We start from the raw sequence: 25,873 nt of genomic DNA on the forward strand, positions 1-25,873 counted from the left end.
AACATGTTGGTGCAGGCAGAGGGAATGGCATCACAGCGCAGCGCTACGTTGACCAGATTCTAACACCTCACATAGTGCCCTTCTTCACGCGTCACCATAACCACTTGTTCCAGCAAGATAATGCTCGCCCCCACACGGCCAGGATCACCATGGACTTCCTGCGTCAGCACAACATCAGAACCATGCCGTGGCCAGCTCTCAGCCCTGATTTGAACCCGATTGAACACCTGTGGGATGAAATCCAGAGACGGCTTAACCAGGTGGTCCCACGGCCGACAACTCGTGTGCAACTGGAGGCAGCTTTCATGAGGGTGTGGGCACAGGTGCCAATGGCTTTTGTGAACCGCCTCGTGCACTCCATGTACCGATGGTGTATGGCCGTTTTGAACACCCAGGGAGGACATACACGGTATTGAACATGTCACGCCCTACAATCTCGATGTGCTGGATCCCCCCACTACCTGAACACAGGCAAACGACCCAGAGACTGTGGTCAAAGTGCATCCAATAAATTGACTTTATCAGATTTTTCAAAATTTATCTTTGATATTAATAAATTGAAACATATTTTATCAGCCACACATGTGTCGCGTTTCTTTTGCGGTTCAGTATATAATAATGGTCTAATGCCTCTTAGGATATATGTACAGCTATATGATAATGGTCTAATGCCTCTTAGGGTAGATGTACAGCTATATGATAATGGTCTAATGCCTCTTAGGGTAGATGTACAGCTATATGATAATGGTCTAATGCCTCTTAGGGTAGATGTACAGCTATATGATAATGGTCTAATGCCTCTTAGGGTAGATGTACAGCTATATGATAATGGTTTAATGCCTCTTAGAGTAGATGTACAGCTATAATAATGGTATAATGCCTCTTAGGGTAGATGTACAGCTATATAATAATGGTCTAATGCCTCTTAGGGTAGATGTACAGCTATATAATAGTGGTCTAATGCCTCTTAGGGTAGATGTACAGCTATATAATAATGGTCTAATGCCTGTTAGGATATATGTACAGCTATATCATAATGGTCTAATGCCTGTTAGGATATATGTACAGCTATATCATAATGGTCTAATACCTCTTAGAGTAGATGTACAGCTATATGATAATGGTCTAATGCCTCTTAGGGTAGATGTACAGCTATATGATAATGATCTAATGCCTCTTAGGGTAGACGTACAGCTATATAATAATGGTCTAATGCCTCTTAGGGTAGATGTACAGCTATATAATAATGGTCTAATACCTCTTAGGGTAGATGTACAGCTATATAATAATGGTCTAATGCCTCTTAGGGTAAACGTACAGCTATACAATAATGGTCTAATGCCTCTTAGGGTAAACGTACAGCTATACAATAATGGTCTAATACCTCTTAGGGTAGACGCACAGCTATACGATAATGGTCTAATGCCTCTTAGGGTAGACGCACAGCTATACGATAATGGTCTAATACATCTTAGGGTAGACGTACAGCTATACAATAATGGTCTAATACTTCTTATGGTAGACGTACAGCTATATCATAATGGTCTAATACTTCTTAGGGTAGACATACAGCTATATCATAATGCTATTAAGTTCAGAGATTTTGAAATATACAGTGAAGTACTTTTAGAACAAACACGCTTACAACAAAGCACTGGTCAGAACGAACTGATTGTAAAGTCCGGTTTCCCCCCCCCCCCCCCCCCCCTATAGTATTAATAAATTTTAATGTATAGAACAAACTATGTACAGTGAATTAACTGTTAAAGCGAACCAATTTGTTTGTCAAAATTGTGAATTTCAGTGTAAATTAGTCTATATACAGCAACCCAATCATAATTTGTATCTTATTTGCTTCTGTTGGTGATAATAAATTAAATATTAAAAACTGGCCGACTTCCTGAATGAAATCGGCTAACTTCTGCAAATGTATATAACGAACTACTGCTATAACGAACCGATGTTCCTGGTCCCTTGCTGTTCGCTATAAGAGTACTCTACTGTATGCATAAAATGATGCAGTGCATCTTGGAGAAATTCTAACACAACTTCATTAAAATCTTTCTAAAGCCTTTGTCTGTACTACAAACGTAATAATAAGGAGTACTATATGTGTATGACATAATATATTTATTACAATCAACATTAATAGTATGCAACTTCAGTACGACAGCTTATAACATTTCCTTGGAAGCAACAGAATTCTAACAATCTCACATTCTGTGTCCAGGTGACTTTAACCCTTATTCCAAATGTTTCACTGATTGTTTAGCACTGTTATATTTATGCCAACTGTTTTTGTTTTTTTATTGGTCAAATATCGTCTGTTTGGCAGAAACCTAAAGACTGAATCACTGGAAAGATATGCTTTCAATTAAACAGATATATCAGACTAACAGACACCATCAGTAAAAAACAACAAAAATAAGCATGAACATCAACTTGAATGATATATTCAACCAGTACATCACATTCAACTCCATCCAGCCTCACATCAACTTGAATGATACATTCAACCAGTACATCGCGTTCAACTCCATCCAACCTCACATCAACTTGAATGATACATTCAACCAGTACATCGCGTTCAACTCCATCCATCCTCACATCAACTTGAATGATATATTCAACCAGTACATCACATTCAACTCCATCCAACCTCACATCAACTTGAATGATATATTCAACCAGTACATCACATTCAACTCCATCCAGGCTCACAACAACTTGAATGATATATTCAACCAGTATATCACATTCAACTCCATCCAGCCTCACATCAACTTGAATGATATATTCAACCAGTACATCACATTCAACTCCATCCAGGCTCACAACAACTTGAATGATACATTCAACCAGTACATCGCGTTCAACTCCATCCATCCTCACATCAGCTTGAATGATATATTCAACCAGTACAATGTGTTGAACTCCATCCAGACTCACATCTACTTGAATGATATATTCAACCAGTACATTGCGTTCAATTCCATACAGCCTCACAACAACTTGAATAATATATTCAACCAGTACATCGCGTTCAACTCCATCCAGCCTCACATCAACTTGAATGATATATTCAACCAGTACATCGCGTTCAACTCCATCCAGGCTCACAACAACTTGAATGGCTGTTCATGCTACTTCTCAGTGTAAATCTCTGAGAAGACTTCTCACTAATAAGATGTTTGTCTGTGGTGAGTGTCTACATGATCGTTAACTGAGCTGGTGTTTAAAAACAGTCTACTACAGCCTGGTACTGGACATAACAATTGTTTATCCTGCAGATGTTTCAACCGTTGATGCTGCTTCAAAGAACCAATGCTGCCCAGTACCACATTACAAATATCACATGGATATTTGTAGCCCCAGTGTTTGGCTTTGTGGTGTGCTGTTTCCTCCTCCTTGGTGTTGAAATACACTGTACACTTCCTGCATTTGAACATCTTCGTGTGGTCTCCTAGATGTCGCCTCAGAGAACGCCTGTCTGTGTAGGCTTTCCCACAGATATCACAATAATATTTTGGGTCTCTTTTCCTCATCTGTTGAACGTAGGTTTGGTTTGAACCGCGATATGTCCCACTGAAAGATCTAGCACCGTAAACAGAGGTGGTCTGAAAGTTAGAAAGAAACCCTTTTAAACAAGTGATTGACAGCAATGGTGACACAAACAATGACTTCAAGCTACATACTGAGGGCTACAATGATCTAAGATAGCTGCCATAATTGGTAGAGCTGGGTGGTATTGAAATTTCACGTTCGGTATCGGTATTTGGGAGGTGATTTACTTTGGTATCCGTATGGTACGATATGATACTGATATCGAGCAGTATTTTTGGTCTGTATGCCCGAGTTACGTCTCACCTGCTAATCTAAATAAAATTAAATTCCATACGCAAGGCCCTCATCTCTCTCTTCTTTTCAGCTATTTTGTATTCATCAGATATATTGTTAATACTTTATTAAATGGTGGATAACATTTTTTAATAGCGAAATTTCAGTGTTTTGAAATTTGCTCGGTAGAGTTAATCGGTATTGACATGATACCGATACCAAACAGTATATACGGTATACCGCCCAGCTCTAATAATTGGATCTGGATGGCTTAATATAATATTTTGTAAGTGTATAAATAAAAGATTTAGTGAAAGAAATAAAAAGAAAGAAATGTATAGTATTATCCTTTGAAATTCTAACTTAGCTTAATCAGATGTTTTAGAAATAAAAACGGTAAATTCCCTATTTTTGGTAAAACAATGCTTAAAATTCCCAAAATTAATGCCATGGGTGTCAAATCAAATTTGAGAAATAAAACACTGGACAAGTAAAAATTGAAAGGGATTTGTCCTACAGCATAAGTGGATTTTGAAAGTTACTATAGAGCCAAGCATAGCATTTGGCATTGTTCAGTGTTACTGGTTAGAATACTGTGCCTTATATTACCACTAGACCAAACCATGTCATTGAAGAAGGAAGGAAATATTTTATTTAACAACGCACTCAACACATTTTATTTACGGTTATATGGCATCAGACATATGGTTAAGGACCACACAGATATAGAGAGAGGAAACCCACTGTTGCCACTTCAAGGGCTACTCTTTCCGATTAGCAGCAAGGGATCTTTTATATGCATCATCCCACAGACAGGATTGTACATACCACCTTTGTTACACCAGTTGTGAAGCACTGGCTGGAATGAAAAATAGCCCAATGAAACCATGTCATTGAAGTTAAAATGATTTTAAATCCTCCTGACTACATGTGAAGCTTTAAATAATGAATGCAGTTCATCTGCCTTTTGTAGTCCGTTTTGTGTCAAAAGGAAAATTTGCATATAACTCTATAAGGAATAATGTTCAAATTTATATAAAAACATATTATTACATTTTAAGCCCATACCAACTCGCAAAACATTTTTGAAAAAAAAAAATCTCACTGTAAATAAAAACAGTTTCTAAACAATTTTCCATCTTTTTAATTATTTTTTTTGTATACAGGGATGAAGGCAATTGATGGAACAACCAAGGTGGAGCACCCATAATTCTGCCTGTAAGTCTCTACCGGCTTCGGTAGTGTCATGGTTAAGCCATCGGACATACGGCTGGTAGGTACAGGGTTCGCAGCCCAGTACCGGCTCCCACCCAGAGCGAGTTTTAACGACTCAGTGGGTAGGTGTAAGGCCACTACACCCTCTTCTCTCTCACTGACCCCTAACATTAGATATAAGAATGAAAATAAGTTGAATGAATGAATAAATGAATGTAAGTCTCTGTGTAAGTACTACATACTGATTACTAGTACTTCAGGTGAAGCTGCATACTTTGGCTGTTCCACCATTTTATAATCACCCCTGTATTAAAAATGAGCTTAAATCTATTAAATTTAATGATAATTAATTTTTTTATTTCCATAATTTGTTTTTGCAAACATGTTGTGAGAGTTGGCATGGGTTTAAAATTTAATAATATATTTTTATGTGAGTTTTAGCATTATACAGTAATGGTATGTAGTTATATGCCAATTTATCAGTTCCCTTTTGCCACAAATGGACTACATATTAGATTAATATCATGCATACACACCCTCACACACATCATAAACATCATCACTGAACTCTGTATTTTTAAAATGTGTCTTTATTCTCTTCACAATACTGGCCAAACTGAACATACTAGTGCTCATATAATTATTACGTAGAGATTATTACCCTCGTGTGTTTCAGTGTCATCGATATCATGTGTTTTTATTCCTAATACATGATATTGATGTTACTGAAACACACAGACATGATTTTGCACTCTACCCACAAAAACAGATTTTACTCGAACATAGCGATATTAATGCTGACTGAGAGATGGCCATTTGTTAAAAATTATAACAAGCGGAAATTAAAAATCGGTAACAGAATATTTAAAAAGCGGAAATCTTGTTTTATAATGGAAAATAATCATGTCTGAACACACAAAAGTAATAACCTCTTTGTCATATAATATCAAGCTTAATACAACATATTTTTGGCAAACATTATATACTTAACTATAATTTCAGACAACCATTACTCAATATTCAAATGACATTTCGATATGTTGGATATCCATGTATAAAACGAAACTAGTGCATGATGTTATTTGTTTACTGAACACTGGACAACTTTTAGTGTAAAGTTGCTATTGAAATGTTATTGTTTTGAAATTATTAATGCATACATCAATGATGGAGTGTTGCTGTAGTACGTTCACTTGTATGTCAATAAACATAGTATCATGACCTAGTTACTTTACATCTAATTTGCATTTAATTTGCAAAGTTATCAAATTCTGAAAGTAAGTGATCTGAGAAATATCACTAGATACGCTGCCTATTATATGATTAAAAAGTTAATGTTTGTTTTGTTTAACGACACCACTAGAGCACATTGATTTATTTATCATCGGCTATTGTATGTCAAACATTTTGTAATTTTGACATATAGTCTTAGAGAGGAAATCTGCTACCATTTTCTATTAGTAGCAAGGGATCTTTTATATGCACCAACCCACAGAGAGGATAGCACATACCACAGCCTTTGATATACCAGTCGTGGTGCACTGGCTGGAATGAGAAATAGCCAAATGGGCCCATTGACAGGGATTGATCCCAGACTAACCGCGCATCAAGCAAGCACTTTACCACTGGTCTACATCCCGCCCCATTATATGATAAATACAATGTAATATTATTATCCTCTTCCTATAAACATTATGATAAGCGTATTGAATTCTTTATAGACAAGCCTTTTCACTTTGATTACCATATTGTGAGAAAATGTAATACCCATCTACAAATATATTGTCAGGCTTTCCTGCCAAAAAATAATTTCTGGATATGTAATAAATAAAAAAAGATGTCATCTGTCTCCTGCTAGGTGGTTCTGACTTTGAATATTTTGAAATTGGAAACTGCATTTCAAGTGCTTTGATCAGCAGGGCCCAATAACACAAAGCACCCGTAATACGTTAGTCAGATGTACGCCACACGTTATGTATGGTGTACGTCTGACGTAAATGTTACGTGAGCTTAATGTTACCGGGCCCAGTTCTCTTACTATCATCTATCTAAAAATCATAAAAATATATTAATTAATTTCCAACATTTTATGTAATTTTACTCTCCAGTTTGTAATTATACAGCACTCTTCTAATGAATTAAACTCATTTAATAGTACAGGCAATATAAATACCTATCACAAATTGTAAAAGGTGTAATTTTTACATGTAGTACAAAACATAAATAGTGGAACAATTGTACATTCAATGTTGAAAATATGCTCATCAAAATTAGATAGGAAACATTAACTTTTTTTATTTTATGCTTTTATATTTTATTGCTTATAACTGAACAATAATATGAAGGAATTTAAGTAAATAACACATAACAGATTTATTTTTCCATTATAAGGAATTCCATGTACTTTGTTAAGAAAAAAAAAAACATACATAAAAATGGTTACAGCTCTATAGTCTGAAGATTTAACCCTAACACTAACCCTAGGTTTAGTAGTCCAAAGGTTCAGAAGTCCAACGGTTTATAGACCTAACTACTGGCACAAAGTCACTGGACTATTGAATCTTCGGACCATTGAACCTTCAGACTATAGAGCACTCACCCCATAAAACGTCTTACATCTGCCTATTGATTATGTACACTAAATTCTATTCAACTCATTGTCATACAGTTCAAATATTGTGTCTTGTTTTCTTGTGATAATTGAGTCCGAAAAATGAGGTGTACTTCCTGCCACAGACGCTGCATTTGAGCGTGCCGGCATGTCCTTGCAAGTGATACTTGAGGTGGCTCTTGTCGGAGAACTGCCGGGGACACAGGTGACACTGTAAGTAGTTCCCCGAGTGAATCCTACTGTGTCTTATCATGTTTGAACGCTGGTTCGTCTGGTAAGGGCACTGGTCACAAATGTGCAGTTTGCGTAGTCCAGTATATTTTGTGTCCTGTAAGCTACGAAATCTCGCCGACTGGTGCATTTCAAGCATGCCGGCTGCAGTGATGGTGGTTTTCTGTGGGGAATAAGAAAACTGAATTGGCATGTATATTGTAAGTAAGATGACTTGTCTTGGCCTAAAATAAATCACAAAGAAAGAAAAAAATGTAATCTAAAGAAAAAGAAAAGGAGGAAAGAAAGAAAATAAAATAACATGAATAAGGTAATAATAAAATAAATCTTAAATTTTAATCCCTACTTGCCCTGAAGATAAAGGCCCAGTTCCGATTTTTTTTATTTGAAAATATTTTGACTTTTAAAGATGCATTTTATTTGGTGCTCAATGAGTAGCATTTCCAATGTCTTGAAAATATAAAATAAAAAATAAAATAAAATTTCCGATCACATTTAGAGAGAGGTGGGACATAGCCCAGTGGTAAAGCACTCGCTTGATGCATGGTCGGTTTGTGATCGATCCCTGTCAATGGGCCCATTAGGCTATTTCTCATTCCAGCCAGTGCACCATGACTGGTATATTAAAGGCTGTGGTAAGTGCTATCCTGTCCATGGGATGGTGCATATAAAAGATCTCACGCTACAAATGGAAAAATGTAGCAGGTTTCCTCTCTAAGACTATATCAAACACCCCATTGGTTGCTGTTATTTATTTATTTGTATTTATTAGTAGTAATAAACTACTATTTATTTGTATTTATTATATCACATTTATTTGTTATTTTATTTTATTTTATTATTTTTTATTTTAATTAATTAATTATATTTTATCTTATTTTGTTATTTATTTATTTGGTGTAGACAGTATGGGTCTTGGTTTAATCCCAGTTTTTTCCTGTCAGTAGAAAAATAGTTATAATAAATCCCTTCATTACAATTAGCCTATAGGTTGTTAGCAAATTTCTTGACTCAAAGTTACAATTACCATACATTAACACACAATAATCACAGAATAAACAATATTAAACAACATACATTTCTGTAGTTGTGTGCTCTGACCATAAGAGACCAAGACGGACATCTGGAAAGTCATACACGTAACTGTCCAAGTGTCCATCTTGGTCCCTTAGGTTGGAGTACTCAGGAAATCTGGAAAGTAATACATGTAACTGTCCAAATGTCCGTCTTGCTCTCTGAGGTTGGAGTACTCAGACTAACAGTTCCACAGTGTGTCACATGATGTGTCCATCTGACCAATACTGTTGCACTGATTCGTGTAAGTGTTTTGGTGATGCAGTTTTGCTGTACTTGACCTCCAAGTACAGATGCCCTTAGCATACTAGTATACAAAACGAGAGCATTCATCATACCATACCATTACCCATTTACATAAAGGTTAAAGTTTGTTTTGTTTAACAACACCACTAGAGCACATTGATTTGTTAATCATCGGATATTGGATGTCAAACATTTGGTAATTTTGACATATAGTCTTAGAAAGGAAACCCACTACATTTTTTATATGCACTATTCCACAGACTGACTGTGCATCAAGTGAGTGCTTTACCACTGGGCTACGTCCCACCCCTCCATTTACATATTTAAATTACCAGATCTGTGTCACCCTCATTAAAGATACACTTGGGTGGACAGATAAAACAGATCTGTGTCACCCTCATTAAAGATACACTTGGGTGGACAGATAAAACAGATCTGTGTCACCCTCATTAAAGATACACTTGGGCGGACAGATAAAACAGATGTGTGTGCAAACAAATGAAACAAACTACAACCTGAGATTGCAACCTTTTATTGTGTTTAACAAAATAAACCAATCTTTATTTAAAATATAGAACACATAATAATTAACAAATTAACCAGAAAAGGAACTACAAATGTGACAACAATAAATAACTTGAAAACACATATAACACTTAAAACAAAGTAACATGTCAACAGTCATGTATGAAGTCCATTTTCTATAATTAGTATTTATATCTGGACAACTCAAATTCACATGTCTATCATCATTCTTAGCTACACCTGTTTTCTTGTTTCATCTAATCATTTATATTTATATTTATTTACTGGTTTACATATTACTGTAACCAGATTGAATTTACTTAACAATCGCATAGTAACTTGCATAAGCATTGGTTGTGGGGTGGGGTGAGTTGTGGGTGGCAGGTGGCATTGCTCTGAAGATAATACATTACTGCCCCCTCCAAACTCAAATGACAATTTAAATTCTGGCTGCTATAGTAGCTGGCATCATACAATGCCAACAGCACAAATAACATGTATTTCCAAAACTGTCCTACCAGTGATTCAGAATACTTAATAAATAAACTGACTAGTGTAATACCAATAGGTACAACAACAAAAGAATGAATAAATGAATGAATGAACGAATGAACAAACAAATGATGGAACAAATGAATGAATGGATGGATAGATGAACGAAAGAACAAATGAACAAATGAAGGAATGGATATTTCTTATTTCTTGCAAGTCTTCTTGTGATACATGAGTCCACGAATGGACTTGTAGTCTCTTCCACAGTTGTGACACTTCAACAGACCTGCGTGACCCTTGAGGTGGTACATCAGCTGGCTCCTGTCTGAGAAGCCTCGAGGACAAATGTGACACCACAAGTAATCCCCCGTGTGTTTTATCTCGTGTTTTATAAAGTTCGATTTGTTTGAAGTTTGGTAGCTACACGTCTTGCATTTGTACAACAGGCCTTGCTTGTAACCTGGTCCGCTTAGTGAATCACAAAATGTGGCCAACGTCCTCGTAACTTCCACGTGAACATTCTGCAGTAAAGAAAAGACAGACTACAATAGTAATTTAATCTGTAAATCGAAGGAAGGGAATGATGTGTGGTTCAGTGGCTAATAAATCTGACATTTCATAAACAAACCAGTATGTAACGAAACCATTTTATTGATTAATGAACATCTGTATGTAACATAATTTGGCAAAACCTGTTAATGTCTATCATTAAGCTACATATATATATTTAAGAAATGTGGACTGGGTTAAAACACAGACTGTGTATATAGATGCAGAAGCATATGTGTTATCACTATACAGTCGGAACTAAAACGACATGTATCCCAAGTAAAAAATCTGTCAATAAATGCTGATTTTTAGGCTCTTGGCACCTTCATGACAGTTTAATACTAGACAAAACTGTGGGTGTTGTTTCCTGAAAGTCTTTTTGTGACAGGTCAGTTCACAAATAACTGTAACTCTTGCCTCAGTTGATGTTCGTGAGCAGACCAGCATGGCTCTTCAGATGTTGCATGAGGTTTTTCTGCTCTGAGAAGCAACCAGAGTTGGCACCTGTGATAATTCTCCAGGTGAGGCACCACGTGTTTCACAACATCCATCATGTTTTTGGACTCTAGTATAATCACACAAACCACATTTATACATTATACTGTTATTTCAGGGACAATTCCACTCCGAGAATTGCCTGTCATTCTGGAGTGTCCTCAACATCAAGTCCTCAAGTCCTCAACATCTGCTTGCATAATCTGTAGCAGATTTCAAAAACTCAAACGTTCACAATTTTACAGTATACATGTTTTAAAAGAAAGAACAATAGTCCACCAAAGGTCATTAAGTGAGAACTAGATATGCTAATTTTCAGAACTTTAAAACATTTCAATACACAGTATCCTGGGTGGGGGGGGGGGGGGGGGGGGGGGGGGGGGGGGAATTGTATGTGCTTCCAAACTATTTTGATTCAAAGATTGATAAACCTATTTATGTCAACATTATCTTGCAAGATCTTTTCTCAAAGCTGGTGATGGTGAGGTGATGGAATGGTGGTCAATGTTGAGAGATGTTTTAATTAAAATTTATTTTGTAAGTTCATTGATCGATCTGATATCTACTGCAAGCAACTCGTATACATGTAGTTCTCTGGTACAGATTTTGCTGTTCTTTAATCTTTGCAAACTTTTTTGTGATAAATTAGTCCGCGCATAGATTTGTATGTCTTTCCACATCTGTTACACTTCAGCAAACCAGCGTGACCTTTCAGATGGTAGACAAGATGGATTCTGTCCGAGAAATGACAAGGACAGAGGTGACATTGGTAGTAGTTTCCAGTGTGGATTCTCTCGTGTCTCAATCCATCAGCTTTTCTGGGAGTTTGGTAAGCACACAGCTTGCATTTATAATAGTTTACATCTGGCAGAGTTCTTCGTTTATAAGCACCTCCAGCTTGAGCATTGCTGGTCCCTGTGTGCGATACTCCGTGACGTTTCATGTCCATGTGAATGTTCTGTAGTGAAGAAAGAACATAGTTTACTACAGTTGTGTGTGTGTCAAAACTGAATTTGATTTTCAACTGGTAAATATAAGGTAGTAACATGACCTGCAAAACAGTTCACTACAACTCTGATACAAAAAAGAATTAAGTAATCAAACTATAGCAATATAGTGTTACCGGTAATGACAAGACTTGCATTCACTGGTACATGTATTTAATATTATTATTATATCATTTATGAACTTCTATATTCACCAAGGATTCTATATGCCATTGATAACGTATCTCTCGTTGGTCATTAATTAGAGGGTAGGTCCTGAGAAAGTAAAGGAAAATAATCCATATAAATGTAAACAAAAAATACAATTACAATAATAAAACAAAAGCACACAAAAAAGCTTTAAGTGATAACAAAAATGTCAAACAGTAGAGAAAAAAAGAAGATATGTTGCTATAGACAAAAACTGAAAATCAAGTAAGATAGAAGTCCTAAATAATGGAAATGTAAATCTTGCCGTCTTGATGGGACTGTGGGTAAGCCACAAACCAAGATGGCATCCCAGTATCTGCCTTAAATGAAAGTGTGAAAGTGGGAGTTGCACGACTATACTGATTTATCTCTGTCTAACCAGACTGGCCAGAATTGTTGAGGTTTATTCCCACAACAGTGTGCTTCATATCTAATTAAACAAGAGTACTGAAGAGGTACACAATACACCAATCAAAAGTAGGTCACGATAACCTAGTTATTGTAGGCAATACACCACCATTCCAAATTGTACTTGCATGCAAGATTTGATAATCCTGTAAATGTATGAATTGATAAAGAAGATGTGGTCTGGATTAGGATTTCCTTTAATGTGCAGTAATGAATGAAAAGTAGGTCACAGTGACCTAGTTATGGTATTTGACACACTGCCATCCCAACTTGTAGTTGCATGCAAGGTTTGATAATGTTATATGAATTGATAAGGAAGATATGCCATGCATGTATTTTCTATTTGTTCATAAATATATGTATTGTAATTCTGTATTGTTTATACCTGATGGCCTCGGAGAAGATTAGCTAACCGAGTTACGCTTGCTAAATAAAGAATTTATTATGATGATGATGATGATGATGATGATGATGATGATGATGATTATGATTATTATTATTATATAACGCAGCCAAGGATTTCCTTTAATATGCAGTAATGAATTAAAATTAGGTCATGGTGACCTAGTTATGGTATGTATGCAACACACTGCCATCCCATGATCCTATATGAATTGATAAGAAAGATATGCTCTGGCAATAAAGAGTTTACAGACAGACAATGCCATACCATAATACGACCCATCAAAGATGGGCATATAATAAAAATAACTGAGACATTTAAGTCTACTGCTACTGTGTGACAGCCAGTAGCTGATACAGACAAGACCATGTGATTTGGACATAATGTTTCAGTTGCACACCTGTATTGACATGATGGTGTTTTCATTGTTTAGTAGAAAACTCCGACAAATCATAAAATGTGTAGTTATTGTAGATTTTGATACATGTTAATGAATTTTTGGTCATACAAATGACAAAAAAAAATTCATATTGTGTCATCTTTCTTTTGCCTGTTCACATTTGTATTCAACAGAATTTGTTACATTTTTCTATATAGAGAATGCATGTTTTTTTGTTTATTGTCTAACCCAAGCCTTGCAATCAAATACATGTTAGACACCCAATAGCCTCTGGATAAACCATGAAGCAATCTGTGTTAAACATTCCTTGTACTTCCTTTTGGCTGGCTTTTGTTTTTACCACTTGTAACCAGTAGCTGCCATATGTATATTCACTTACGGTAATTGTCTCGATGTCACAACGGTGTGCACAATATTTTATGGTTTCTTGCAAGTCTTATTATGATACATGGGTCTTGATAAATAGGTCTTAGTAACAGTGTGCACAACATTTGACTGTTTCTTGCAAGTCTTCTTGTGATACATGAGTCTTGATAAATAGATCTTAGTGACAGTATGCACAACATTTGACTGTTTCTTGCAAGTCTTCTTGTGATACATGAGTCTTGATAAACAGGTCTTAGTAACAGTGTGCACAACATTTGACTGTTTCTTGCAAGTCTTCTTGTGATACATGAGTCTTGATAAACAGGTCTTAGTAACAGTGTGCACAACATTTGACTGTTTCTTGCAAGTCTTCTTGTGATACATGAGTCTTGATAAACAGGTCTTAGTAACAGTGTGCACAACATTTGACTGTTTCTTGCAAGTCTTCTTGTGATACATGGGTCTTGATAAACAGGTCTTAGTAACAGTGTGCACAACATTTGACTGTTTCTTGCAAGTCTTCTTGTGATACATGGGTCTTGATAAACAGGTCTTAGTAACAGTGTGCACAACATTTGACTGTTTCTTGCAAGTCTTCTTGTGATACATGGGTTTGATACATGAGTCTTGATAAACAGGTCTTAGTAACAGTGTGCACAACATTTGACTGTTTCTTGCAAGTCTTCTTGTGATACATGGGTCTTGATAAACAGGTCTTAGTAACAGTGTGCACAACATTTGACTGTTTCTTGCAAGTCTTCTTGTGATACATGAGTCTTGATAAACAGGTCTTAGTAACAGTGTGCACAACATTTGACTGTTTCTTGCAAGTCTTCTTGTGATACATGAGTCTTGATAAACAGGTCTTAGTAACAGTGTGCACAACATTTTACTGTTTCTTGCAAGTCTTCTTGTGATACATGAGTCTTGATAAATAGGTCTTAGTAACAGTGTGCACAACATTTGACTGTTTCTTGCAAGTCTTCTTGTGATACATGAGTCTTGATAAATAGGTCTTAGTAACAGTGTGCACAACATTTGACTGTTTCTTGCAAGTCTTCTTGTGATACATGAGTCTTGATAAATAGGTCTTAGTAACAGTCTGCACAACATTTGACTGTTTCTTGCAAGTCTTCTTGTGATACATGAGTCTTGATAAATAGGTCTTAGTAACAGTGTGCACAACATTTGACTGTTTCTTGCAAGTCTTCTTGTGATACATGAGTCTTGATAAATAGGTCTTAGTAACAGTGTGCACAACATTTGACTGTTTCTTGCAAGTCTTCTTGTGATACATGAGTCTTGATAAATAGGTCTTAGTAACAGTGTGCACAACATTTCACTGTTTCTTGCAAGTCTTCTTGTGATACATGAGTCTTGATAAATAGGTCTTAGTAACAGTGTGCACAACATTTCACTGTTTCTTGCAAGTCTTCTTGTGATACATGAGTCTTGATAAATAGGTCTTAGTAACAGTATGCACAACATTTGACTGTTTCTTGCAAGTCTTCTTGTGATACATGAGTCTTGATAAATAGGTCTTAGTAACAGTGTGCACAAAATTTGACTGTTTCTTGCAAGTCTTCTTGTGATACATGAGTCTTGATAAATAGGTGTTAGTAACAGTGTGCACAACATTTTATTGTTTCTTGCAAGTCTTCTTGTGATACATGAGTCTTGATAAATAGGTCTTAGTAACAGTGTGCACAACATTTTACTGTTTCTTGCAAGTCTTCTTGTGATACATGAGTCCACGAATGGACTTGTAGTCCCTTCCACAGTTGTGACACTTCAACAGACCAGCGTGACCCTTGAGGTGGTACATCAGGTGACTCCTGTCTGAGAAGCCACGAGGACAGATGTGACACCGGAAGTACTCGCCCGTGTGTGTTCTCTCGTGTTTGACGAACACAGCTTTGTTAGCAGACTGGTAGTCACAAGACTTGCACTGAAACAACTTCTTCCCACCTAGCAACGGCTTCTCAAAATGACAGTAATGATACTGTGTCCAATTGTGTTGCCGTCGTTGTCCAGTGTTTGTGGTTTTCGCATATATATTCTGTAAAGGAAAAAGGAAAGGATTGTTTGTTTAACAATGCCTCAGCACATTTTAAACTAAGGCTATTTGGAGTCTAACATATAGTTATTTCAACACTTGGTCAAAACAAAATCTTATGAAACCACATAGTACATAAGCTGCTTCTACCAAAAAGAAGCAAGGAAATGTTTATCATTTATATAAACAGTACATACATTTACCATGATATATTGATCATGTTACACAGGGACAAAAAATGGAGTCTTATCAAGGGTGATTGATCCTGTGTTGCTGACATTGGAAATGCCAATATTTAATATGTGGGGGGAGGGGGTGAACCACATCAGTAAAATATAAAAGGTGATGGTGAAACAACAAAAAAGAGGTGTGTGATGAGGTGGGTGCATGGAATATGTTACATTGAAGGGTTAATAATTTGTATTTTTTAGGCTGTGTGCAATGTTATCAATAGGTCTTAATATCAAATGACAAGAATAGTCAAATCAAATGTCAAGTCTGGCATTTTAAAAAGTGTTTCTAACACATTTTGATCCTATTATAATTGCATTTGTGAATAGCAGAACACCTGTGTCACTTCATATATTTATTTCCTTGCTTATAACCAGTTATGACTCAAGTGACCTATCCTTGGCCAGGATGCAAGATAGAGGTTATAAAGACAACAATATAGTGGCTTTACACCTCATCGTCAAGCTGTGTACTCACTCTATCTGGAAACTGTCCTGGGATATGGACCCAGGATTTACATATATCAGTCTTAAACCTGATAGAATTGGCAGTAATGGTCCTGAACATGCATCGGTAAAGATGTTAAAATTTCAAAATGTTATTAACATACAAAGATAAAGCATAAAGCACACAAACCTTGTAATGTTCAAAGAATAATTTGTCAGTTATTATAACAAAAATGTGCAACAATCAGTAGCATTATGACACAAATACTTATGGGTGGAGAACACTTTAACAACAATGAACAAACAAAAAAATAAGAACCACAAATAAAAGAGGAAGAACAAAGAATAGTTTTTTTGTGTGTTAATGCATTATTATGGATGAATTGATGCACACTTAATGACAATGTATCAGTTACTGGGTGTTGAACAAAGGTAGGTATATAATACGAAAAGAAAAATTAGTTCGTTGATTAAATTTGTTCAACACTTCAAAATACTATGTTATGCAATTTAATCAACAAAAACATTCACAAAGTATTAAGTGAAAACATTGGACAATTCATGGCTTATTTTGGATTGTTATGTTATACAATTTCTAGTTTTGCCCAAAATTGTAGCACATAAATTTTACAGGTTTTACATGAGAGTATTTGACAGTTATACTGGATGAAATATTGTATAAATACAATTATATACCATTTATATATTTTTTAACAATCACAGTCACATTTATCACCAATGACAGAACTGGTAATATTAACTGCTCTATTAATGCAGACTAAAGATATATTTTATGGGAACACTGTCTCAGAGGTTCTATGTTGGACAGATCAATCTCAGATCCAACACAGAACGTCTGTCATTGTGTGTCCATAAAACATTTTCTTTAGTCGATCTGCGTTGGTCATCAACATGTTACAGAGTGCATGGAAACCAGGCTTTGAATGCCCTAGTCTCTTCTAAGTTTGGTCCAGCCACGATGCCATTGGTATAGAGACTACCAGAGTCCCAGACAACACCTGCTCACTTGAACATGTTATGAAGTCTTAGACTGAAGCATTTTGTACAGAATGTCATCACTAGAAATGGTGTGTAGCTCGATTCCTTAGAACCATAACCTGAAGTATCGAACACCATGGATCAATTCAATGGATTCATCCAATGTCCCATAAATAAATATAGTGGAATATTCTGTGTTGTTCTGTAGAAAAACACATGCATAACATCCTTTGTTGTTAATCAGAGTAGCTTATGTGTAACCAAGTGTTATAACGTATGTTCGACACCCTTGAAGGTGCTTACTGATCTACATATATCTGTAGTGGAGGAACAAACTTTAGCGTGGGATGGGGACACAAATACAACTTTTATCTTTAGAAGCCTTCAGAAATGATATCCTAGCATCTGAAGACAGCAGTAATGTTTTGGAAGACACTTCCCCACTGCTTTAAAGGTTATTATATTTATATATAATAGCAGGTAAAACAAAATGTTCTCAATTAGGAAGTGGTGGTGGTGGGGTGGTGTTGCAGGCTCCCGACACTCCAAGCAGCAGAGGTGAGTATTCCTTTTTTTTCCTATGAGCAGACAAACACAATACTTCTATTATTTCATGCACATCTTCTTATGATAGGTCAGTCCACAGATAGATTTATAATCCTTGCCACACTTCTTGCATTTCAAGAGACCTGCGTGTCCCTGCAGGTGATAAATCAGATGACTTTTATCAGAAAACGTGCGTGGACATAGATGGCACTGGAGATAGTTTCCGGTGTGAGTTCTCTCATGTCTCACTATGTCCGATTTCCTCGGAGTTTGGTAATCGCAGAACTTGCATTTGTGGATCTTTCTCCCCGAGGGCCAGGGCTGCTGGCAGCGATAGGGTCTGAACTTGGACATTTTACTTGTCATGGCTTCATGTTGTCCATGGTCCACACGCAAGATCTGCTGTGAAGAAAGAACAGAGATCTAGTGTCATTAGACAGACAAGTATGCCAGTTTGAAAGAGGTGATGACAGGACTGCATTAAAAACACAAAAATCATGCATGGGAAAAACTCAGACAATGAGTGTGATCTAGTGACTGACGTTCTAGTTATATGTAATGGTACCTTTATGTGCTTTACAAATTACAATATGAATGCCAATTATGGTGTCCTATACTTATCAAATAAAATAATTGCTTACCAAAACAAGTACACTCAGAAATGAAACACTGATCTCTAGGAAGTTTTTCTGATACATTTGTTAACATACTTGGTAACCACCTTCAGAATAGTGATAATTTCAGCAAGACATTGTTCATAAAAATGGTAAGTATGGACCACACTAACAGCACAAGTAGTCCAAAGTGTTAAAAGTCTGGTACACTGATATCTGAAGATCATCCACATAGTTTTGGGTCATTCCAAGGTCTATGGTTTTCTATTATTACTGAGTAGTGTTTGTAATAAAGAAACTGAATGTTTTGCTAAAAATAAACAACGCAAACATGTGCAATCTTAACACATTTATTTTCCCCGCAATACATGTATTATATATTATAACAATTTTGAGTTACAACAAACACAGAGTCAGTCCAAAAACAAACCATAAACAACACATAACATATCAAAAATTATATTATGAAAAAAGAAAAGAAAACAGGATTAAAGGTAGGGTCAACTCTAACAAGAGCCTTATGTGTTGGAAAGATGCATACCCGGACCACCAACACATACTGACACTTTAACAAATGAAAAACACGTAATTTTAGAGTTAATGAAAAAACATGATTATTCCTGCTAACTGGGGCAGCCATTTTGTTTCGTTTTTGTGACGTCTGGTGGTATAGCTTGGAGCGAAGTGACGTCAGCTCCGTCCATCTTCTCTATGCACAGTGTAAACAAACGCTCTAATTTACAACAAGGCGCTTCGCTTTCATCATCCTGACTTGTAAAACAACATAAATGACTTGATAGTATAATAAACTATTTAACTAAATATATTTCAGGTTACATCAATAGAACGAAATGGAGTTACAGTATTTTTTCTTTTTTTTTAAATCCAAAGAAAAAAATGCATACTATTAAGCCTATTGGTAGGGCACGTTCGAACAAAAACTACCACTCACGATACCCAAGTGATACTTTTCTTTTCTTTGGGACGACGTAATTGGTCAGTTTTGTGATTTTAGATGGGAAAGTCTACTTAATCAAGGGTTTTACAGAATTACTTACAGTAATAAAGCAGAGTGGTTGGTAATGTCCATTACGATTTGAGGTGTATCCGTGCTGTCTTTTTAGTGTGTCTAGACACAGTGTCTGGGGACCATCTGAATATACACCTGCCAATCAGGAACCATAGAAAGGCCAAGGAAAGAAAAGACCAATTAACCAAGAAAACACTCCAATTATTGTTTCAGTATGTGGGTTAATTTATATACAAAACATAATACAGTTATTTCAACACTTTGACAATGGTGGTTTATTTTGTATTGAAAAATAGTATATAATTGGTGCTGGCTTACTAGGATGGATATAACTACAGAACACTGTGATGCATCTGGAAAAATCAGGTATGTTTTGTTTCTTCATTTCGAAGACTAATTCCTGACGTGACACGTTAGGTATTACGTAACCACCAGCTTGCCAGAGAGCGTATTCACTGGGATGGTACAAAATGGCTGCGCCCATTATATATAATAGCCGTTACATTTAACCGTTTTATTAATTAACTATACGATTATACTTGTTGATATTAAGCAATAATGTCCATTTTATATCGTTGAATATGCATACCAGGCCAAATGCCTTAATTGTCCCCTCCTTTAAGTCTGTTTAATTGCATTTGCACAGCTTGTTTTCGACATTTCATTGATATATTTTTAACATCATTAAGGACCACTGAACTAAAGAACAAAACTTCAACATTTTAAATGTTGATGATGTACTCCAGCAATCCACCATATAAGAAGCATCCTGCATGTGCAGTCTGGAAATAATCTCCACTGTGTTCTACATAGTAGAATAATGTATCACTACAATGTACGCTTTACACAAAACGTACCTCATAGTAGAATAATGTATCACTACAATGTAGCTTTACACAAAACGTACCTCATAGTAGAATAATGTATCACTCCAATGTACGCTTTACACAAAATGTACCTCATAGTAGAATAATGTATCACTGCAATGTACGCTTTACACAAAATGTACCTCATAGTAGAATAATGTATCACTACAATGTACACTTTACACAAAATGTACCTCATAGTAGAATAATGTATCACTGCAATGTACGCTTTACACAAAATGTACCTCATGACCATGCAGGGCAGGAAATAGCCCAGTGGTGAAGCACTCCCTTGATTCGCAGTCTGTTTAGGATTGATCCCCATCGGTGGGCCCACTGGGCTATTTTTCGTTCTAGCCAGTGCACCACGACTGGTATATCAAAGGCTGTGGTATGTGCTATCTTTTCTGAGGGATGGTGCATAATGGAAAAATGCAGCAAGTTTCCTCTTTAAGACTATATGTCAAAATTACCAAATGTTTGACATCAAATACATGTAGCTGATGATTAATCAATCAATATGCTCTAGTGGTGTTGTTAGAGAAAACAAACTTCTTTTCATGACCATGCAACTCGAGTGCAGAGTGACAATACCCTATGAGCACACAAGATACTGGTGTTGTACACCTCACCTGGCCTCATAAGGCAGTACCTAAGACAGGTGCTCATCAAAACATTCTTACTCATCTCATTAAATAAATGCACTTCTCTTCACCAAAAGGGAAACTCCCAATACATAAGAATCGTTAGCCGTGCTCTATAACTCAGTTCAATGTAAATGATAAGGAATACTTTCGTAACATACGTGGGTGTTACAATAGTGTGTCTCGCCCCTTGCCCATATCATAAATTCTATCCCATCACCATTTGTGTGTTTGTGTGTGCATTGATGCATGTTTTAATACCATTGATAGATAGTTTAAATTTAATCTTCAAATGAAAACCAATGATTGTGTGTGTGCATATTGTATGTGTGTGTGTGTATGTGTGTTGTGCATGTGTGCATGTGCACATCTTAGTTGTGAACCTTCTTATGCGTCCTGAATGAATTGATTGAGGGGAATTTTTTCCCACAGATTTTACACTTCAGAAGGCCAGCATGAGCTTTAAGATGGTAGGCCAGCTGACTTTTGTCTGAATACTGCCGAGGACACAGATGACATTTGAGGAAGTTTCCCGTGTGAGTTCTCTCGTGTCGTGTAAAGTCCGCCTTTCTGTTCGTCTGGTAGCTACAGAAACTGCACGGGAATCTTTTCAATGCAGAGCTATTTGCAAAATGGACATTAGGCCTAGGACTTGTAGGCAGTGTTGATGCGGTTTCCAATGTTTTCACCTCAAACAACATCCTCTGCAGCGAAGAAAGAAAACAGTTAAAGACACTATTTTGTATTCCACAATTTTGATAATAATGATAATAATATCCCCAAAATTAAAACCTACAGAATATTGAAAACTAAAAAACAAACAAAAACCCAATCCCATCACCGTAACCTTAAAAAACCTCAGGTTTCCACTACCAACATTTCAAATCTTTTGTCAAAGCTGTGAAAAATAAGTCACCATAAGTATAAAGTATTTGTTCACAAACAAAGGGAGGGCATTATGTACCTGAAGACAAAATAATGTCAAGCTGTCACAAAATAACTTGTTTGAGAATGCCAATGACTTATGCCATCAGCATAAAACTATATTCTTCAAAAGTTCTGCCTTTTAATTATGTATAGATACAATATAAACTAAATAAATGGATTCACAGTGTTCACGATTAAGATTTTTTTTTATGTTAACAGCACTTTCACTTGCCCTTGGGTTTTTTCACTTGCCAGACTTAAACTTTCATATTGTAAAGTAAATACATTTATCAATATCCCAACAACATTACCATGAGAAACCATTTGTTTTGGACATAGAACAATATTTTATTGTCAGTCAATAAAATAAAATACCATTCACTTAAAACATAGTTACCATGCAGAAATTTTATTAAATAAATGTAGTAAATAGCAGGGTTATATTCCATTGTTTTTAGGATTGGAGTGGGGATATCGAATATTATTCTATATTATCAGGCATTTAGCTAATTACGGATAACTTGGAAGTGCTCGTGAGTAACTGTCCGAAGTTTTCTGAATGCTCTGAGATGGTATTACTCATCCCGAGAATTTCCGACTAATATTGTAAATGAAATAAAAAAAATCGTTTTCGAATGTTTTTTTTGTTTTTTTTAAAGGAGTAATTAGTTGTAAATATAAAGCTTCCGGCTTTAGAATAACGTCACCATATCAATGAATTGTTTGTTGCAGCAACTGTGTAGTAACATTTTAATGTGACATCTATAATGATAAACTGTACTCTATTTAATGGAATATAATTTCTTTCATTGACTAAATATTATATTTCATAATATTGCATATCTTAATACTTTCGATCTGAAGTCATTGAAAAGAATCCCGTTATAAATGTACTGAGTGTGCCCCAGCACATTAACACTGATATAAAGTTATTATATAATACGGCCTATTCCGAAAAACTAAAATGTCGCAATTTACCCAAAGACTTCTTTTTTTTTGTTGCCAGACGGGCAACCTGGGACAGGGGTTTGACTTGCTCATTGGTATTTTTAGTTACATGGGGCGATCGGGTGACCGTTAAGATTGAACCCTGGATTCAAATTTAATGTTGTATTTTAATATTTAACATTCCAACAACTACTTTTTCTTGAGTATGAAAGGGGAAATATAAACTACTTGTACACAGCCTTGGTAATGTAACAACAACAAGTGTCATGTCTCAAAATGTGGTGTGCAAGTCTTTTTCAAGTTCATTTTCATTTCATTTCAGGAGAGAGACAGACAGACAGACAGACAGACAGAGAGACAGACAGAGAGAGAAAAGGATGGGGGAAGGTGGTGTGTATGTGAGGGGGGGGGGGGGGGGGGGGGCCAGGAGATATTTTGGCATGAATTACAAAGGTGTACATACAGATCAGTATATTATTATCTATAGCCCAGATGGCAGATATGGGCCCCATTCTATGAAGCGATTTTAGCGTTAAGATCATTTCATAAAATGGGGACCAAGAACACCTACAGATTCACCACGACTGCTAACAGGCAAAATCAAATGCACACCCCAAAATCCACACACAATGCCAGTTTACTATGAATGTAGGTAGTCTATCATAAATATGCAAGTTATGCATGCAATGGCTTGTTCATATGACAGTGCTCAATAAACGTTTGTTCACATGTTGGCCTTAAGTCATATTTGAGGCAAAGAAGTGTTGATATCAAAAAGAACATGGACTGAGCAAGCTTCATTTTGAGATTTACCATATGGTGATTGATAGTCATAAACCATTTCATCAACAGGAAGTACCTACAATGATTTGGACGTTTCATAAAGGGGCACATTCAAACCAGATTAATCATAGTAATCAGGGCTTCTAGAATTTTTATAAAATCCACTAGCCATCAGTGATTTAAAATATTTACTAGCCACAATTAAAAATTCACTAGCCCTACTTTACTTTAAGTTAATACAATTTTACTAAATAACAGTAATAATCAGATATGTTGCCTAAAGAGGGAGACAGAGCTTAAGAACACTAACATTGGGGGCTTGGGATGGGGGCAGGGTATTCATATTTATAAAATAGACTTAATTGCAACATTTGACAAAAACAAAATTCTCTAGCCATCGGCCATGGCAATAGTAGTTATTTACTTACCCAACATTGCCATGGGAGTGGGGCTACCATAATCTAGAAGCCCTTAGTAATATGATGTTTGAAAGAGCAATGGAAGTTTGCAATTGTAAATTTAACTCATCGTGGTAACATAGTTAGATAATGTGAAATCACTTATTTTGGACAATACAGTTCAACAATTAGCATTAAAAGTTTAAAAAAAATAAAAAATAAAAAATAAAATAAAATTTAAAAAAAGGTTGCATACCACTATTAATTACAATTTCTATGTTAGACTATATTGTCTGTGAAAAATACAACAATATAAGAACTTCTATATATGTGACTTCTAGTTGTAGAGAGTACTCTTCCTTGACAAATATCTTGCAAAAATCAAAATAGGTTGACTGTGAGGCTTTTCAGAGCACCTCCTCATTTTGATGTCTTGGGGCACAATATTTCACGTGAACCACCATTCTGTTCGCGTGTTGGTTACACAAGATTAAATTTACACGAACTGCAAATCGGTTATGTTATGATCTGTAGATGTTCAGAAATTAAAACTTGCAAACTTCACGATTACAGGAAGTTTATTATACAGTTGAGTATTGTAATTTCGAGACCCTAAAGTTTGACTAGTATTCCGGCAAATGTTTTAGACTGATTTTTAGATACTTGATGCGCAGCAAATCAGCAGACAATGTTATATTGCAACAGTTGTAATTTGCGACAAGTCTAAACTAAATGCTCAGTATAGAGTCGAGCCAAATGGCAGAAATGTGCACGGACCGCTGGGGGCGGCAAAATTATCTACTGCTATTTAATCTCTAAGGAATACATATTAGACATAATATTTTACAAATGTTGAAAAAAGTTTTAATGGAAACAGGAATATAAAAGTGTTACAAAAGTTAAAAAATACTAACATCACATATAATTAGCTTTAAAAAACAAATATTTGGAACTTCACTGTAGTATAAAAGTACCATCAATAAAATGAAAGTAAATGGGCCACAGCAAAACGAGAAAAGGAATCCGGAAGTTTATCTATTTTGTTTCAGTACTGGGGCTGATATTTAGTCCTTTTACAATATTGTTAACAATAGCAAGCATTAAAGAATCTGTTTTATAAAAAAAAAAAAATTGTATTTTGTTTTAACTTTATGTTTGAGCTAAAAATTATATTTTTAAAATATAATTTCAACTTAACTTTGTGGTAACCGATCAGTTAACCCACAGGTTATGCAAATATAGTTCAAGTAACCGAACAATTGGTTAACTAGGTAAAAGCCACGTGAACCGACTTCTGGTTACCTCAAATTCTGAAATACTGTCCCCTGTGTTTTAGC

General features: G+C 35.8%; 1 protein-coding gene across 6 annotated transcripts in view; it reads right to left on the minus strand.

Moving 5' to 3' along the window:
- Positions 1-2,964: 2,964 nt before the first annotated feature.
- The window catches only part of LOC121384770 (zinc finger protein 263-like), a 93,183-nt gene continuing 70,274 nt past the window's right edge, over positions 2,965-25,873 (minus strand). The window contains exon 4 of one of the 6 annotated variants that reach the window (XM_041515325.1): positions 2,965-3,617. In XM_041515325.1, coding sequence (XP_041371259.1) covers positions 3,180-3,617 — 438 coding nt within the window. In that variant the 3' untranslated portion in view covers positions 2,965-3,179. The other 5 variants (XM_041515337.1, XM_041515340.1, XM_041515333.1 and 2 more) reach the window with 5 other exon arrangements.

The sequence above is a fragment of the Gigantopelta aegis genome, chromosome 10, assembly GCF_016097555.1.
Source record: "Gigantopelta aegis isolate Gae_Host chromosome 10, Gae_host_genome, whole genome shotgun sequence".
NCBI classification, from domain to species: domain Eukaryota; kingdom Metazoa; phylum Mollusca; class Gastropoda; order Neomphalida; family Peltospiridae; genus Gigantopelta; species Gigantopelta aegis.